The following is a 19,591-nucleotide window of genomic DNA, read 5'->3' as shown; positions in this document are numbered from 1 at the left end:
GTACTGCGTTCTAGCTAGCACGACGGAGTTTCTATACAGCTGTGTGCGCATGTTGAACTTTATGACAGCCTCCCCTGTCATTCTCTCGCCTGTTGAAACTTCAGTCATGAAACTGATCAATGATCGGCGTTTTCTCTTGTTTGTTTATCGCGCAAAACAACAGCAGCACGTTTAAGCTTGATCAGCTGTTGTTAGAATTCATTTGCTTTTAATTTCTGGTATCAGCTGATGTTTGCTGGAGCTACAGCTGTAAAAACGGCAGATGTCCTTACTGAATCATCAGAGCTGAACTGGTGATGGAGAAACAGGTTTACTCTTTAGGTGACATGAATAAGTTGAAGGGAAGTTATGAACTATTTTTGACAGACAAATACAGGGAGTGCAGAATTATTAGGCAAGTTGTATTTTTGAGGAATAATTTTATTATTGAACAACAACCATGTTCTAAATGAACCCAAAAAACTCATTAATATCAAAGCTGAAAGTTTTTGGAAGTAGTTTATAGTTTTAGCTATTTTAGGGGGATATCTGTGTGTGCAGGTGACTATTACTGTGCATAATTATTAGGCAACTTAACAAAAAACAAATATATACCCATTTCAATTATTTATTTTTACCAGTGAAACCAATATAACATCTCCACATTCACAAATATACATTTCTGACAGTCAAAAACAAAACAAAAACAAATCAGCGACCAATATAGCCACCTTTCTTTGCAAGGACACTCAAAAGCCTGCCATCCATGGATTCTGTCAGTGTTTTGATCTGTTCACCATCAACATTGCGTGCAGCAGCAACCACAGCCTCCCAGACACTGTTCAGAGAGGTGTACTGTTTTCCCTCCTTGTAAATCTCACATTTGATGATGGACCACAGGTTCTCAATGGGGTTCAGATCAGGTGAACAAGGAGGCCATGTCATTAGTTTTTCTTCTTTTAAACCCTTTCTTGCCAGCCACGCTGTGGAGTACTTGGACGCGTGTGATGGAGCATTGTCCTGCATGAAAATCATGTTTTTCTTGAAGGATGCAGACTTCTTCCTGTACCACTGCTTGAAGAAGGTGTCTTCCAGAAACTTGCAGTAGGACTGGGAGTTGAGCTTGACGCCATCCTCAACCCGAAAAGGCCCCACAAGCTCACCTTTGATGATACCAGCCCAAACCAGTACTCCACCTCCACCTTGCTGGCGTCTGAGTGGGACTGGAGCTCTCTGCCCTTTACCAATCCAGCCACGGGCCCATCCATCTGGCCCATCAAGACTCACTCTCATTTCATCAGTCCATAAAACCTTAGAAAAATCAGTCTTCAGATATTTCTTGGCCCAGTCTTGACGTTTCAGCTTGTGTGTCTTGTTCAGTGGTGGTCGTCTTTCAGCCTTTCTTACCTTGGCCATGTCTCTGAGTATTGCACACCTTGTGCTTTTGGGCACTCCAGTGATGTTGCAGCTCTGAAATATGGCCAAACTGGTGGCAAGTGGCATCTTGGCAGCTGCACGCTTGACTTTTCTCAGTTCATGGGCAGTTATTTTGCGCCTTGGTTTTTCCACACGCTTCTTGCGACCCTGTTGACTATTTTGAATGAAACGCTTGATTGTTCGATGATCACGCTTCAGAAGCTTTGCAATTTTAAGACTGCTGCATGCCTCTGCAAGATATCTCACTATTTTTGACTTTTCTGAGCCTGTCAAGTCCTTCTTTTGACCCATTTTGCCAAAGGACAGGAAGTTGCCTAATAATTATGCACACCTGATATAGGGTGTTGATGTCATTAGACCATACCCTTCTCATTACAGAGATGCACATCACCTAATATGCTTAATTGGTAGTAGGCTTTCGAGCCTATACAGCTTGGAGTAAGACAACATGCATGAAGAGGATGATGTGGACAAAATACTCATTTGCCTAATAATTCTGCACTCCCTGTATAAAATATTTAGCTTTTATTAAATAGTTATCTGAATCTTACAACCAAAGTTTGTATAATAATACACAAGATTGGCTGTAGACCATTGTTCATCATTCAGAACACTATGTAAAAATAAGAAAAAACAAAAAGTGAATGCGAAAGTGCATACATATTTATTTTATGTGTTTGATGTGTGTCGGGCGTGGTCTGCAGTGCCGCTGCAGGGGAGGTGGACCCACGGTGTAAAGTCTGTGCTCTCTTGGCTGTTTTTGGGTGTGTGTTGGGCTATGAGTTGAAAAGCTACGGCTGCCTGTGTGGGTACACCAACCATGTGTGAAAAGTGGTCCATAACGTAATGCTTCAAAGCATGTTCATGCAAACATTGTCGGGTCTGCCGTGATACAATGGGACTTCTGCTCATGAACCTCTGTGCACAGCTGCCTGCAAATCGGGGCTGTACTGAAGTCACCTCATCTTTACCCAAAACTGTAAGTTGTCATCTGTGAGGCGCGAGCGGTGTTTGTTTTATCATAATTCATGGTGGAGAATGGCTGCTCTACTGAGTTTTGCTCTCTGTAGCCGTATGAATGGCAAACTACACTGATTAGCAGCGGCATAGGCACACATAAAATTTCTTCTGAAATTTTCGCTTTCTAGTTCTTCATCTTCAAGTTGCTTCCGTACGTTTTTTGGACCTTATCTACTTCCACAATTTTCAGCCGATTTTTGCCGCTCAAATTTTAAACTATTCTGCTATTTCTGCTAATCCCGGCTATGACTTTTGGTATTTTCTGCTCTTATACTTTTTAAAATATTAAGCTTTTTTCCTTTAATTTGTCCCATTGAAATGAATGGGAAACTTCCATAATTCTGCTAAAACTTACTCTTTTTGAAACTTAACTACTTTCTCATACTTTCGCCTAGAACAACCATTCAAATTTTAAAATGTTCACAAATTATTGGGTTATTCATGAATGATTCAGCTTTTTCATATCTGTTACCGTTTTCATCTTATCCCTCTTTAAGTTTTGAGTTTCATCTTTGTGATTTTTCACAAAATACATGCGTTGTTATGGTTGCTATGCAGTTGGTTCTAAGTGAGCCACTGTACCTTTGGCAATTTTCTCTTCATGTCCGAACAACTTCTTGCTACTCGCTCAATTTTCACTCAACCCACACAAATTATACATCAAAACGTAGGTATTTTTGCTGGCTTTCAGAAAATGTCACTATCATTGTTGTGAGATTTATAGAATTTTGGCAAATCTCCTCAGACCAACACAAAGTCAGAAAACTCTCCATAGAAAGTCATTGGAGAGTTTGTTCAAAATCATCGCTTGATTTCTGTAATGAGAGGCATATTCAAATCGTCATATCTCCTTAACGCAGCGAAGTTAAAACATGAGGCTTGTCCCCGTATATCTTCAGACACTCCTGACGCTCACAATTCAAGAATTTTCTTCTCACCTATTACCGTTCTGAAATGAGTTAGACTTGTTTGAGGGTAGGAAATTCGTCCTTCGCTCAGATTTCTTCAGCTTTCAAACTCTGGAAATGAGGCACTTTTTTCTCTCGTCATATCTTTTTGATAGATTTCCACAAAGACCTGAAAATTTCCATGACTGTTCACCAAAGCCTGCTGTCTCTTACGGTGAAAGAATTATATCGATACTCCAAATAGATTTAGAGTTAGAAAGCGTTGTTTGAGGGCAGGTCAAGGCAGTTTTTGCTTCGCCTCTACTCAGTTATGGTGCATTACAAGTCAAATATCTTTAATAATTCATATTTTAATGATAAATTGTTAACACTTGAAGATTCCCCCATCTCTTCTGAACAAAACGGTGTAAGAATGACCGTTCTAGCCCCTACGGTTAGGAAATTATGGCCATTTGTTTGAGAGGAATCCTCACTATGAGAAATACACTGCAGAAATCCTGTCTCTCTCTGTGCTGAGTGTGTAAAAACGGCTGCACCTGTTTTGGCGGGAAAAAGTACACAGCCTCTCTGATTGGTGGATTCAAATTTAGCAGCTCCCAGGCTGCTTGACTGACCTAGAAACTTGCTTGTCTCTCCTGTGTGTGTGTGTGTGTGTGTGTGTGTGTGTGTGTGTGTGTGTGTGTGTGTGTGTGTGTGTGACAGAGAGAGAGAGAAAGGGAGGGCGAGAGAGAGTTTTTATGGGAGCATCTTATTATATGATTTAAATTCAATATATTTAGACTGGTTGACTGAATTGGATCTTGTGTGTGTGTCTCTCTGTGCATGTGTGTTTCCATATGTGTCCATATTTGTGATTGTGTCACTGTTATACTTTTTTTTGCTGATTTTTTCATTTAACAATTACATTTGAGGGACCCTTAGCATGTTCAGGATTCTTTCAGCTGTCCATTTTGCTTTTCCAATTTTTCTATTTAAGTTATTACTATTGTGTTGAGTCATAGCATTTCTGCTGCTTTTCAGTATTTGTGCTAAATACAGCATTTCTGCAAAATCATACTATGTCTGCTATTTTATGAGATTTGTGCTAAATACAGCATTTCTGCTAAATCATACTCTTTCTGCTATTTCATAAGATTTGTGCTAAATATAGTGTTTCTGCTATTTCTGCCAAATTTAGTATTTTTGATTAATTAGGTTTTTCTACCAAATCATAGTACAGTTTTACTGCTTTTTATAGGATTTTTAGAGGATATTTATATTGCTTAATATAGTATTTCTGCTTTTATAGGATTTGTGCTTAATATAGTTTTTCTAAAAATGTAGTATTTATGCTTAATCATACTATTTCTATATATTTCTGCCAGGTCCCCAGGCAGCTAATCCTCTGTGAGGACTGATACATACAAATACATATCAGGGCCTGCACGGCTTCCCAGCCAGCCAATCATATCTGGGGTCTGCCCTTTCTTCTCTCGTCATATCTCAGCGACAGATGTACAAAGAGCAATGCAAATCACAGTCAAAGTACACCAAAGCACGCTGATTCACCCAGTACAAGAATTATGCTTCTAGTCCACCTAGTTTTTGAGTTACACGACGTTTTGTAACTGCAAAAACGGCGTTTATCGCCTCTCACCGCAATCTGATTCTGACTGCTCATCACCCTGTTTTCCAGGCGCCGCTCTCTTTCCCAGTGGCGCAGTTGGTAATGACACAGGTCTGCAACCCAAAGGTCATGGGTTCAATTACACCTTGGACAACATGTGTTTTTTCCTACAAATTAATACACTATCACAGACCACTAATTCATATTCATCATTTATTACAATTCTGCAACCTTTTATGATTTTAGCAGCTTTTGTAATATGGACCTCAGATTCTTGTTAACACTCCATGGCACAAATACTGTTCCCTTTAGGCTCTGTGTGTGTGTGTGTGTGTGTGTGTGTGTGTGTGTGTGTGTGTGTGTGTGTGTGTGTGTGTGTGTGTGTGAGAGAGAGAGAGCGAGAGAGCCTTTTGATGGGAGCATCTTATTGTATGATTTAAATTCAATATATTTAGACTGGTTGACTGAATTTGGTCCTGTGTGTGTCTCTCTGTGCATGTGTGTTTCCATATGTGCCCATATTTGTGATTGTGTGACTGTTATACTTCTTTTGCTGATTTTTTTTTTTCAATTAACAATTAGATTTGAGGGACCCTTAGCATGTTCAGGACTTTTCCAGCTGTCCATTTTGCTTTTCCAATTTTTCTATAAGTTATTACTGTTGTGCTAAGTCATAGCATTTCTGCTGCTTTTCAGTATTTGTACTAAATACAGCATTTCTGCTAAATCATACTATTTCTGCTATTTTATGAGATTTGTGCCAAATACAGCATTTCTGCTAAATCATACTATTTCTGCTATTTCATAAGATTTGTACTAAATATAGTGTTTTTGCCAAATATAGTATTTCTGCTTAATTATAGTATTTCTGCCATTTTATAGTATTTGTGCTAAAACATAGTATTTCTACTAAATGTAGTATTTATGCTTAATCATACTATTTGTATATATTTCTGCCAGGTCCCCAGGCAGCTAATCCTCTGTGAGGACTGATACATATAAAATTTACATATCAGGGCCTGCACGGCTTCCCAGCCAGCCAATCATATCTGAGGTCTGCCCTTTCTTCTCTCGTCATATCTCAGCGACAGATGTACAAAGAGCAATGAAAATCGCAGTCAAAGTACACCTTAAAGTACGCTGATTCACCCAGTACAAGAATTATGCTTCTAGTCCACCTAGTTTTTGAGTTACACGACGTTTTGTAACTCCAAAAAAATGGCGTTTATCGCCTCTCACCGTAATCTAATTCTGACTGCTCATCACCCTGTTTTCCAGGCGCTCGCTCTCTTTCCCAGTGGCGCAGTTGGTAATGACACAGGTCTGCAACCCAAAGGTCATGGGTTCAATTACACCTTGGGCAACATGTTTTTTTTTCCCTACAAATTAATACACTATCACAGACCACTAATTCATATTCATCATTTATTACAATTCTGCAAACTTTTATGATTTTAGCAGCTTTTCTAATATGGACCTCAGATTCTTGTTAACACTCCATGGCACAAATACTGTTCCCTTTAGGCTCTGTGTGTGTGTGTGTGTATCAATATTTCTCCCATTTTAAAGTATTACTCCTCCATAATTGTATTTCTCTTAAATCAAAGTACTTTTACTACATCTTGGTACTTCTGCTCAATCATAGTATTTCTGCTAAATCATAGTATTTTGCCAAATTATGGTTTTGTGCCAAATCATAACATTTGTTTTATGTTATAGTATTACTACTAAGTGGAGGAATTTCTGTCATGTTACAGTATATGTGCTGATTACAGTATTTCTGCTAAATCATAGTATTTCTACTATATTATATTTTTCTTTCTAAATATAGCATTTCTGCTATATAATTGTATTACTGCTATGTTATAATATTTGTGCTAAACCAGAGTATTTCTGCTGAAACATAGTATTTCTGCCGAATGATAGTATTTCTGTCAAATTACAGTATTTGTGCTAAAACATAGTATTTTTTTTAAAAAATTTCAATATTAATAGTAAATTACAGTGTCTCTGGTAAATCGCAGCATTTCTGCTATGTTGTACTGTTTTTCTAAATCATAGTATTTCTGTAATGTTTAAGAATGTTTGGCTAAATATATTCTTTCTGTTATCTTATACTATTTCTCCTAAATTCTTGTATTTTTGAGAAGTTATCGTGTTTCTGGTAAGTTACAATATTTCTGCTAAGTTCTGCTATGCTATTGTATTTCTTCCAAGTATTATGTTTCCTCTAAGATATTGCAGTTCTGCTAAGTTACTACATTTTAGCAAAGTTCCTTTGCTTCTGCAAAGTTTTTACAAATTCTGCAACTTTTCAGCTTTTTCTGCTAGTTTCAGCAGACAGCTTCAGCATTACAGCATCCACACTGCATTTTCGCAGGAAATGCAAATTTTTCTAGTTTGATTTGATTTTGATTTGAAGTCAGTGCTACTGGACGGTAGTCATTGTGGCAAGCGCGCTGTTGTTTCTTTGGAACAGGAACAATAATGGACTGTTTGAAGCACGTGGGAACCACTGCTTGGGCCAGGGAGAGGTTGAAGATCCCCGTGAACACCGGTGCTAGCTGGTCAGCACAGGCTCTCAGGACCCGGCCTGGGATTGCATCTGGTCCTGCTGCCTTCCTGGTGTTCACCCTCCTGAAGGTGTTCCTCACGGCATGCTCTGTGATGATGAATGCATTGTCTTCACTGGTGCACTCCGAGCGCGCGCAGCCGTTTGTTGTTTTAATTGCTGCGGCGTCGAAGCGAGCATAAAACGTGTTCAGCTCATCAGCCAGTGAAGCATCGGCATTCATCATTGAAGAAGCTGGTCGTTTATAGTCTGTTATAGTCCGCAGTCCTTTCCACAGGCTCCTAGAGTCGCACTGTCGTAGCTGTGACTCTAGTTTTTCCCCGTAGCTCCGCTTTGCCTTTCTGACCACGCTGCGCACGTTGTAGGACGCAGCCTTGTATAGGTCCATATTACCGGAGACGAGCCCTTCATTGTAGGCAGTGGTGCGTGATCTTAGAGCGTCGCGGATGTTTTTATTCACCCACGGCTTCTGGTTGGGAAACGTTCGGATGATAGATCTTTCTGCTGTGTCGTCCGCTAGTTTCCCGATAAATCCCACAACCGCTTCCGTAAACATGTTGATGTCATCAGAGCTGCGCCGAAACATGTCCCAGTCTGCGTCATCCAGTGCGTCCTGCAGCGTGGCCACTGATTGGTCTGTCCAGCGAGGGACCTCCCTCCTGATTGGTGGTTGCTGCTTTAGCCTTTGTTTGTAGGCAGGCGTGAGGAAGATGGCGGCATGGTCCGATTTTCCAAATGCCGGCAGGGGCTGAGCCTTGTAACAGTTCTTGAACGGGGTGTAGCAGTGGTCTAATGTCCTAGTGCCCCGGGTGGGGCAGTTGATGTGCTGGTGAAGGTTGTGGAATGTACGTTTGAGATTCACTCTGTTAAAATCTCCCATAACAATGAGTGCGGCATCTTGGTGAAGTGTTTGTTGATGTGTGAGAGCCTCATGCAGCTCACATAAGGCAGTGTCCGAGTCCACGTGAGGCGGAATGTAAACAGTGCAGGCAATGACCGCAGTGAATTCCCGAGGGAAATAGAAAGGGCGACATTTAACGATCAAAAGTTCCAGATTGGGCGAGCAAGAGCGTGTGAGTGGGGAGATGTTTGTGCTGTCGCACCATCTGTTGTTCACCATCAAACACACTCCACCACCTCTTTTCTTCCCCGACTCCATTGTCCTGTCCATGCGGTAAACCGAAAAGAACCCCGCCGGCTGCATGGCGTGGTCTGGTATCGCTGGGTTCAGCCAAGTCTCGGCGAAGCAGAGGAGGTTGCAGTCCCGAATGTCTCTCTGGAACTTGATTCTGGCTCTGAGGTCATCAAGCTTGTTCTCGATGGATTGAACATTGGCTAGCAGGATACTGGGCATGGGTGCGCGGTGTGCGCGAGCCCGTAGCCTGTTCCTGATGCCGGCTCGTTTCCCTCGAGGCCGTCGCTTAGGGTCGCGTCCTTTGTTCTCTCTCAGGATCTCCTTTGGCCAGGTTGGGTCCGGAGTTAAACATGGTGAAATGTTCGTGTATTGTAGACCAATAGAAACCAGAGTGTCTCTACTGTAGCGAATTTGTGTGTTTTGCATGATGCCCATGCAAGATTATGGCAGATATAGCAAAAAAGTGGCGAAAAACCGCAAAAAGTGGAGAATTTGGGGCAGAGCACCCAGCACGGCAACCGACCTCACCGGCACCATTTTGTGTTTTGTGTTTCACAGGGTTCAGTGCTAGGACCAATTCTGTTTACATTATACATGCTTCCCTTAGGCAGTATCATCAGAAGACATAGCATAACTTTTCACTGCTATGCAGATGACACGCAGCTCTATCTGTCCATGAAGCCAGGTAACACACACCAATGAGTTAAAGTGCAGGAATGTCTTAAAGACATAAAGACCTGGATGGCCGCTAACTTTCTGCTTCTTAATTCAGATCAAACTGAGTTTATTGTCACCTGCCACCATCAGAGGGGCTGATGTAGAGATCGTGGAGGACTACCGGTACCTGGGGGTACACTTGGACTGTAAACTGGACTGGACCAAGAACACCAATGCCGTCTTTAAAAAAGGGGAGAGTTGGCTTTTCCTACTGAGGCGGCTCAGGTCCTTTAATGTTTGTAGGAAAATGCTGACAATGTTCTATCACTCTGTGGTAGAGAGTGTTGTGTTCTTTGCAGCTGTGTGCTGGGGCAGTGGGGTGAAGGCAGCCGATGCCAACAGGCTGAACAAACTGATTAAAAAGGCTGGTTCTGTCCTGGGTGTCAGACTGGAGAACCTGGAGGAGGTGTCTGAGAGGAGAACGCTAAAAAAAAGCTTCTTTCTATCATGGACAACCCCTCCCACCCCATGCACGCCTCCATGATGGACCATCGGAGCAAACACAGCAAAAGATTCATCGCACCAAAATGCAGAACTGACTGCCACAGGACATCTTTTGTGCCGGTGGCAATAAAACTGTACAACTCTTCCTCGGTCTGTAGGTGATTTTCCTGAGGATTAATAACAAAGCTATTCTGTTTCCATTCAGACCGTGCAATATCACCCAACAGTTTTTCACTGAATGTTTGTTTCATCTCCCCATCATATGCTGCTACTCTTTTATCCATTTGCACAATACTATGTCATTTTTAGAATCACCTGCACTGATAGCTAAACTAAGCAATTTATTTTTCAGGATATAGTTATATTGTTACTTGTTACAGTTATTTGATATTATATTTTGCACTATCCTACTGTATATTACTGTATACTTGTATTTAGGGCTGGGCCATATCATACCGTTCACGGTAATACTGGTGTAATTTTGGGCAACGATAGGAAAATGAAATATCACGATAGAATGTGGGTAAAACGCGCATGCGCAGTGCCTTTGTTTACATACGCACATGGCGGCGACGCAGAATGAGAAGAGCAAAAGTGGATCGTTAAATGAAACGGATGAACCAGAATTGGTTTGTAAAAATGCTGCAACTTCAGTGGTGTGGAACTGGTTTAGCTTTCGTCTGTCAGATACACAACAAAGCACTATTTTTGGTAGCGCATGCTAGCGGGCCGTCGTTATTACCGTGTTTTTTGGAAAATACGGCACACTTAAAATCAATCCTTTGATTTTTCTGAAAATTGACAGTGTCCCTTATAATCCCGCGTGCCTTATGTATGAATTCTGGTTGTGTTTACTGACCTCGAAACGATTTTATGTACACGGCGCTCGAAAATCTGTCAAATGTTTTAGTACGACTTTGCTAAGCTACGAAGCCGCACCGCTTGATGGATTGTCGGAGCATTACGGCTATCGTAGGCAGGCCCTCGCGGAGTGATACGTACTGTGCTTCAACATAATATTACCAGTATTGTGTGCATAACCTCTTTTTAAGTTTTGTGGATATTATACATGGTTATGCTGAGGATATGTCGGCCAATTTCCACTGGAAATGCCTTTTAGTTAAACTGTCAGTGAGGAATTTGCACTGTTACATTTTTATATAACTTTAATGCACATAAAAAACAGCTGCTTGTTTAAGTGAAAATACATTGATGGGGTTTTTTGCACTGATAAAGTTGTGGAGTTGTAAAGTATTTTGTCTAGTGTCAATTATATCGTCAGTTATATCGTTATCGCAAATTTTCAAATGTATATCGTGATAAATATTTTTGGTCATATCGCCCTGCTCTACTTGTATTCTATTGTACATATTGTATATGTTATTCCTCTGCTCCTCTGTCTCTCTTGCTGCATTGAGCATGTGTATGATAAAAGAATTTCCCTCGAGATAAATGAAGTTCTTCTTATCTTATCTTATCTTATCGTACTCGGCCCTGAAAATCTTAGAAATATGGTATCTAAGCAGATTCTTACTCTGGATGGCATTACCTTGGCCTCCAGTAATGCTGTGAGGAACCTTGGAGTCATTTTTGACCAGGACATGTCCTTCAACGCACATATTAAACAAATATGTAAGACTGCTTTCTTCCATTTGTGCAACATCTCTAAAGTTAGAAATATCCTGTCTCAGAGTGACGCTGAAAAACTAGTTCATGCATTTATTACTTCCAGGCTGGACTACTGTAATTCATTATTATCAGGATGTCCTAAAAACTCCCTGAAAAGCCTCCAGTTAATCCAAAATGCTGCAGCAAGAGTCCTGACAGGGGCTAGAAAGAGAGAGCAGATTTCTCCTGTATTGGCTTCCCTTCATTGGCTTCCTGTTAAATCCAGAATTGAATTCAAAATCCTGCTCCTCACATACAAGGTCTTAAATAATCAGGCCCCATCTTATCTTAATGACCTTGTAGTACCATATCACCCTATTAGAGCACTTCGCTCTCACACTGCAGGCTTACTTGTTGTTCCTAGAGTATTTAAAAGTAGAATGGGAGGCAGAGCCTTCAGTTTTCAGGCCCCTCTTCTGTGGAACCAGCTTCCAGTTTGGATTCGGGAGACAGACACTATCTCTACTTTCAAGATTAGGCTTCAAACTTTCCTTTTTGCTAAAGCATATAGTTAGGGCTGGACCAGGTGACCCTGAATCCTCCCTTAGTTATGCTGCAATAGACGTAGGCTGCCGGGGATTCCCATGATGCATTGAGTTTTTCCTTTCCAGTCATCTTTCTCACTCACTATGTGTTAATAGACCTCTCTGCATCGAATCATATCTGTTATTAATCTCTGTCTCTCTTCCACAGCATGTCTTTGTCCTGTTTTCCTTCTCTCACCCCAACCGGTCGCAGCAGATGGCCCCGCCCCTCCCTGAGCCTGGTTCTGCCGGAGGTTTCTTCCTGTTAAAAGGGAGTTTTTCCTTCCTACTGTCGCCAAAGTGCTTGCTCATAGGGGGTCATATGATTGTTGGGTTTTTCTCTGTATGTATTGTTGTAGGGTCTACCTTACAATATAAAGCGCTTTGAGGCGACTGTTGTTGTGATTTGGTGCTGTGTAAATAAAATTGAATTGAATAGAGAGTCACAGACAGACATCAGTCTGACCTTGTCGGTGTCCTGGTTGCCATCTCCCGGTGTGTGTTTCTGGCAGTAAGGGCCAGTCTTCCAGGCTTCAGAGTCTCCACAGTCACAGAAACCACCTCCTCCGGACGTTGTCATCTACACAGACAGACAGACAGACAGACACACACACACACACACAACCCAGATTAGGTCTCTGCTCATTTGTTTAGGGAGGAACAGGATGAGAGCTGCCGCAGCTACAATCAGACCATCAGCAGGCTGCTGGTGGTCTGATTGTCTTGGACCAAACAGTCAGAAACAGACCTACAAATAACTGAGTACCATTTTTAGTTGCTCCAATTAAATTTCAGCAAAATGGACTAGCCTAGGATCATTTTTTCATTTAGATTTTTGGGGGTTTCTTTGAATTCAGCTGTCCGCAAAGCAGGGCTGGACTGGGACAAAAAATCGGCCCTGGCATTTTAACTAGAGACCGGCCCACCAGGTATTACAGGAAAAGCCAATAATGAAAGCAAATGCTGTTGTGACGGTGATGTACACTGTCTTGTTGGTATATATGTATGACTTCTATACGTTGTACATCAGAATACCACTTTGGTTGTAAGATTCAGATAATTATTTATTAAAAGCTAGACATTTTAAATGAGAATAAGAAAGAAAAGTATTTCTTTTAGGGTTGGACAAATATATCGACTATCGATGATAGGCTGAGCCCATCGACGTTTTCACATGGGCGATTTATTTGTTTGCCCGTGAGTAAGTTTGCTAATAATGATGGAGCTAATAGAAGCAGTCAACAGAAAAAAAAATAATAGTGCTGTTTTAACAGCACCCTCTTTCATCTGAGAGCAAATGCCCCCTCCTCAGAGTGCGCCCAAATGATGGAACTGCAGAAGCTGGTGATAGCCGCATACTCAGCCGGATGGTGGACACGGACATGCTCATGCAAGTTAGCCGTGTTTGAGTACTTTGCTCACACTTTACGTCTGCACAAGCGGCACACCGCTTTGGTTACATCCTTAGGTTTACCTCTGTCATCTGGTTTAAAGCCAAAGAAATCCCAAATTGGCGACTTTATATTTTTTTAGTGCTGTCAGTCTTAACGCGCCGTCATCACAACTAACGCGATTAACAATTAACCCATCTGGAGCACAGACCAAGTCAAAATCCCTGAAATATCTCTGTCAATGCATCTCACCCAATCCTAATTTCTTTGTGCCCCCCTTTCTCTGTTAATGCCCTACCTGGCCCCTGGCAACACTTTGCTAGACCCGCCCCTGCACAGTTACCAGCTGTCAGCTACATAGAAAAGGATCCTGGTGTTATTTGTCTCTCAGAAACAGTTCATAACTTCCCTTCAACTCATTCATGTCACCTAAAAGGTAAACCTGTTTCTCCATCACCTGTTCAGCTCTGATGATTCAGTAAGAACATCTCCTGGTTTCATCTTCATGTTTCCCTCTCACCACATATCCAAACCGACATCATGACCAGCAGCTTTTACGGGCGATAAACAAACAAGAGAGATGGGACTTGCAACAGCAAAGCCGACCTGATCCGTTTCATGATTGAAGTAGCAACAGGAGAGGGAGGAATAACTCCAGCTTTGTGTCTTTGTTTCATTCTAGCTGAAGTCCGGGACAAATCGCGTTCCTCAATATGGAACTTTAAAGTTCGACCTCGGCTGTAATTGGTCCAGTCCAGAGTCGATCACGACCAGTTGGCCAATCCACCACCTTTCATTGTTTATACCGTTACAAACACAAACAAACAAAAAATATTGGCTCATAAAAACAAAAAATCCCCATCAGGCATATCGGGAAGGTTGGTCATTTTTCTTTTCATTAAACAATGTGGCTTCTTTTCATTCCCAACACATTACCCAGGTAATATCAGTACAGATATCCAGGATAAGGATTTTGTTTTACATCTGAGATCTGATGTTTGTTTCTTTTAAAGTGTCCCTCTTACTTATTTAAGCAGTTTATTTTCTGCAGATCTGAGGTCAGCCACATCCAGCTGATGATGACCAAGTCCGAAATGGTCTTCCTCCTCTTCTCTGTTTCATGTTCCATTTGCAGCACTTGACCAAGAACACCTGAGTTACTGGATTATTGCTCGGCGTATTCTCTTAAACTGACCTCCTCCTTTATTTTAAACCTCTTTCACTATTTTATCCTTTTAAAACTTGGTAAATATCAGTAACTTTTTAAAAACCTTAAACGCTGTCTTCCAACACACAGACTCTGATGTCCACCGAAAAACTGAGGACACCATATAGCCATGATGACCAAACTCTGTATGTGTGTGTGTGTGTGTGTGTGTGTGTGTGTGTGTGTGTGTGTGTGTGTGTGTGTGCGTGCTTACCCTGTATCGATGCTCTTTGTGAACGCTGCCCAAGAAACACTTCATGCAGAGGACACATGTCGGGTCGGCCGCACATTCCCTGCACACACACGCACACAGATCATCACTTAAACTGAGTCACCTGTGTTGCCTGTCTCACCTGTGGACGTGTGTCTCCTACCTGCAGGAGTAGGTGGGCTCTCCCACCTTGAACACGTGCCCACAAAGCGCTGACGGTTGGTTGTTCTCCTGCAGCAACGCCAGGCCAGCTGCTGGCTCCTCCCCCAGAAGGAGCCACTCCAGTGGTGCAAGGAGGAGGAGCTGACAGGCAAGCTCCTCCCTCTGCTCCTCCCTTTCACTGCCGCTCAGCCCCAAGCAAAAAATTCTGGGTACGTATATGGCCAGGTGACGGCACACTTCCTGCTGCAGGTCAGCAGCTGCTAGCCACCGCTGAAATGGAGGAAGAGGTGGAGATCAGTGATGGCTCACACGTGCCTTAATGAACAGTGGTTAAAAAGTACGACTGTGAGTGCTATGGCAAACAAAGCACGAAAAAACATCAGCTTCAGTTATTCTTTAAAAAACTTAAACTCATTGTTCACCACAGACACCTGCAGCACACAGGTGTGTACAAATTCACACCTGTGTGCACAAATACAAACTGTGGCACTGTGGCGTGCACTGACAGGTAAGTAATGGTGAAGGTTTTTAAAGTGTTGCTTAAATGAAATACAGGTAACAAAAACAGAGTGACAGATGGAGATCGGTGGCTCTGCTCGCTGACAGGAAATAGGAGCTGCAGGTCACTGATAATCAGCTCAGACTGTCACAGCCACTCAGTCAAAATAACACACTGACCTGGATACCAGGGGACAGCATACCGACAACAGGCCGACACAGACCTACAAACCATCTAACAACCAGTAAACACTGAGCTACAAACCAGCTAACAAGCGGTAAACACTGAGCTACAAACCAGCTAACAACCAGTAAACACTGAGCTACAAACCAGCTAAAAACCAGTTTGGTAAACAGGGCTCGCAAAATCGCTAGCCCGACGTCCCGGGGCTAGCGATTTTTCCAGTCGGGCTACCAAAATCTATCTCAGCCCTGCCCGTCGGGCTATCATAGGAAGGAAAAATATGTGTCAATGCTTTTGCATTTTCTTTCGCAAATGTAGCTGAGTAAGTATGTTATTGGCATCGATGAGCCACTGTCAATATACGACATATTGAAATCGCCTTTGAATTTGCGCTTGTTTTTTGCTTTCACTTTCACTTTGCGATCGCGCGAACGGTGTGTAGAGAGCGGCAGCACTGATTGGTGAGTGACGATTAATTGCGCACCAATTCCTCTGACGTTGTCTTATCACTCATTAGCTTACTATTCAAACGTGACAAGTGAAATCTCCCACAGCAAGCTTAAACATGTGAGAGGTTGATTGCGCAGAGAATCGCTGACCGTTATGTAAGTACTTGTGTAAAAGCAGCAGGATTTACGCCGGTATTTTAGTTCTGCTGAGCCAAATAAGACAGGTCAGGGTGAAGAAGGGGCAGCCAAAGAAAAGCCGACCACAAAACGGAAAAGTTTTGACAAATCAGACTATGAGGCGAAAAGAAAGCTCAGCTTTTTTGGTTTCATGGACAAAAGAATTTCTGTGGCTGGAATATGACGAGCTAAATAACATCATGTTCTGCCGGGTGTGTTGTGAGTTTCATTTCATTTGAGTCGACAAGCGCCTTTGTAACTGGGACCAGTAATTTTAAGAAAGACCCCATCAGAACCCATGAGAAATGCAAGAAATGCATTATTGCCCAGTCTGCAATATCTTTCCCAGAACAAACAGCAATTGCAAAAAACATACTAAAAATAAACCAAGCACAACAAGAAGTCCTGAAAAAGCTGTTTAGAACAGCGTGCTATGTTGCAAAGAGTGAACTACCATTGTCAAAATTTAGCAGTCTTTGCAAACTTCAAAAAGCAAATGGCCTCGATCTTGGTTCCACTTACCTCTTACCCTTGACTTCAGTGGAAATTTAAGATTCAGGATCTGACACAGACTGATTCATGTTCTGCACAGTTCTGACAAGTTCATAGAAATTTCTGTTCAATTAGAAACAAGTATTTGAGTTGATGATTGTAATTTTTATACAGTTGTTGTGATTTGTATTTTAACAATTTTCTGATTAATTTTTCTTTCCTTTACAATATTATACTTTAATGTATAATATTGTAACGGAAACAAAACATTAAAAAATTGCTCTCTTTTTTTATTCGGGCTACTTAAATTTATTTTGGGCTACCAAAAACTGAAGAGGGCCTGCCCGAAGGGCTACCAGAGATTTTGAAATTTTGCGAGCCCTGGTAATTGTTAAATCGACTGGTTCTTACTTAGTGCTTTTCTACTCAGAGCACTCAAAGCGCTTTATGTCTACATATGAAAGGGGCGGGGCTCTCAGCATTGAACCAATCAATCCTGGATGCAAGTGTAGTGACAGCAAAACAGCTGACTTTAGAAACTAAGACTGAAATATCAGAACAACACGAAGAGTTAAACTCAGACTGACTGTAACACAGCTGCTGCTGACAGAGCAGCAGTGAGACTGTGTGTGTCTGTCTGTGTGTGTGCGTGCGTGGGTGCATTTCAAACACTTTGCTGCATCAGACTGGGAACTGTGCGTGTCCTGAGAGCTGTGTGAGCAGCCTGATCGATCAGAGAATCTGATAGATTAGTGATAGATCGTCTGAGTGTTTCATTAAAATTTGTATTCTTTCCGCTCCAGCCCCAGTGAAGTTTTAGCCCACCTGGTGATTACACTACCTGCAGGGTTGATGAGGTTAGCAGGTAGACACAGGTTTAGTGTTCTTATAGAGCGACACAACTATGTTCAGCCAGCAGGACAAAATAAGGAATAAAGGTGAGTCTAAGAATCAGCAGTAAAGGTAACGATCCTCCATCAGGAGAATTTGTCAGGGTACACTTCCTAAGGCCTGATCAATCAGGTGATCAGTCATGTAAACAACCTGCTGCAGGTAGGAAAAAGAAACATACTTAAAGGTGAGATGTACATTTGCAGCGTTCTCAGGACCTGTTCCACCCCGTTACCTGAACCTCATCTATCTATCCATCAGCTGTCAAACACACCAGAGACGCTCACCTGCTCCAGCTGTTCTCTCACAACTGCACAAGTGAGTTCACCTGTGTGTGCTCAGGCCAGGTGACCTTCTGCAACCAGGTGATTCTGACGTTAAACAGGCGCTCAGGACCGGCTCATTAAAGGGTTAACAGCTTAATCAGCGTTACTAACAGACATGTGAACACACAAATGTTGCGCTTTAGGGTTAGCATTAGCATGAAAACAACCACGGATCGCTGACCAGCGCGGACAGCAGCGGCCGGAGATCGGCCACACACCGGGACACGCTGCGCAGCGTCCGCGGGGTTGAAGGCTCCTGGAGCCGCTTACCGACGCGGTGTCTTTGGCGGAGAAATCCAGGAACTCCGAGCATAGAGCGGACGGATCTCTGTCAGCCTCGGTCGCCGCCATCTTTCCTCCCTCTGCTCGGTGCTGGAGCAGGAAGAACCTGGAACTGGAAATGACCAGAATGGTGGGCGTGACCAATGTTGTTTTTTCCGGTGTTTGTTTTTAACTCGCAGATTAACAAAAACAAACGTTTAGCTCCTGGGCACAAGTTCAGTTTAATAAGAACAAAATGTATTATTAATAATAGTAATAATACAACATTTTATGATTGTTTTACTGTATTATAACGTCACCTCGTAGTATCGTTAAAGTGGTGTGACAGTTATTCTGTTTTGGTCTATTTTCATCGCAGGTGAATGAAAATGGATCCAGACAGGCCGATTATTGTGATAACAATCAGCAGATCAAATACAGATCAATACGAATGTAAAAACCCAGTGCCTCTCTAATATTAACAATAATAATAATAATAATAATAGTAATCTACAATAAATCCGTGATACAAACACTTTTCTACCTTTATTGGATAGCTCAGCAGTGAAGACATACAGGAAAGGACTCGAACCTACATCGTCTTATCTTTATTTGTGTGATTTTATTTTCAACGTAAACACAGCAGGGGGCGCTGTTGCACATGTGTCAAAATATAGAAAAATAAATACATCATGTTAAAATCAATCAGGGGTCCGTTCTTCGTACCTCGTTTACTACATCCAAGATCAAATCATCGCGCCAACTTTGAGCTCCCTAATCCGGTTCTCCGAACACACCTGTTGTTGACGATTAGTATAGCTGGATGAAGTAATCTGAGATCACTGGGTGGCTTAAAAGGGGCTACGCATCGATAGTAGAAACATTGATCGGCAACCCTTTGATTGGTCGGCGAAGATGTCGAAGGAGCGCGCTCAGTATTTTTCGGCAGCAGAGCAAGAACTCTTGATTGAGGGATTTCAGGAGTTTCAGAGTTTAATGAAAACGCAAGGGAACACTGCAAAGCCTGCAAAAGCAAGGAGAGAGGGCTGGCAGAAAGTTGCTGACAAATTAAACTCGTAAGTAATTTATTATATTATATTACATTATATCCTCTTTCACATTAGAGCCACAACAGGACCCACTAGAACATGGGAACAAGTAAAAGTGAAATATAAGAATATTCTACAGAATGGCAATATTTATCACTTATATTGCTTTTAGTCTCTTGAAAAGAGACCCTGAAATAATCTGTTTGTTTGTTTATAACAGCAACCAAGAAAAGGGCAGAGCAAATAAAGACAGGTGGTGGTCCTGCACCCCCTCGTCACACCC

The 19,591-nt window shown here is 42.0% G+C and overlaps 1 protein-coding gene across 5 annotated transcripts in view; it reads right to left on the bottom strand.

Moving 5' to 3' along the window:
- Positions 1-18,890, bottom strand: part of ubr2 (ubiquitin protein ligase E3 component n-recognin 2) — a 78,940-nt gene extending 60,050 nt beyond the window's left edge. For all 5 annotated transcript variants that reach the window (XM_039621913.1, XM_039621914.1, XM_039621916.1 and 2 more), the window contains exons 1-5: positions 18,804-18,890; positions 18,269-18,392; positions 14,983-15,251; positions 14,823-14,901; positions 12,477-12,590 (exon numbers count right to left, since the gene is read on the bottom strand). In XM_039621913.1, coding sequence (XP_039477847.1) covers positions 12,477-12,590; positions 14,823-14,901; positions 14,983-15,251; positions 18,269-18,349 — 543 coding nt within the window. In that variant the 5' untranslated portion in view covers positions 18,350-18,392; positions 18,804-18,890. The remainder of the gene's footprint in view (positions 1-12,476; positions 12,591-14,822; positions 14,902-14,982; positions 15,252-18,268; positions 18,393-18,803) is intronic.
- Positions 18,891-19,591: the final 701 nt, after the last annotated feature.

Source organism: Oreochromis aureus, linkage group 13 (assembly GCF_013358895.1).
Source record: "Oreochromis aureus strain Israel breed Guangdong linkage group 13, ZZ_aureus, whole genome shotgun sequence".
Taxonomy (NCBI): Eukaryota; Metazoa; Chordata; class Actinopteri; order Cichliformes; family Cichlidae; genus Oreochromis; species Oreochromis aureus.
The sequence above is the reverse complement of the archived record's forward strand: the minus strand, read 5'-3'. Positions and strand labels throughout refer to the sequence as shown.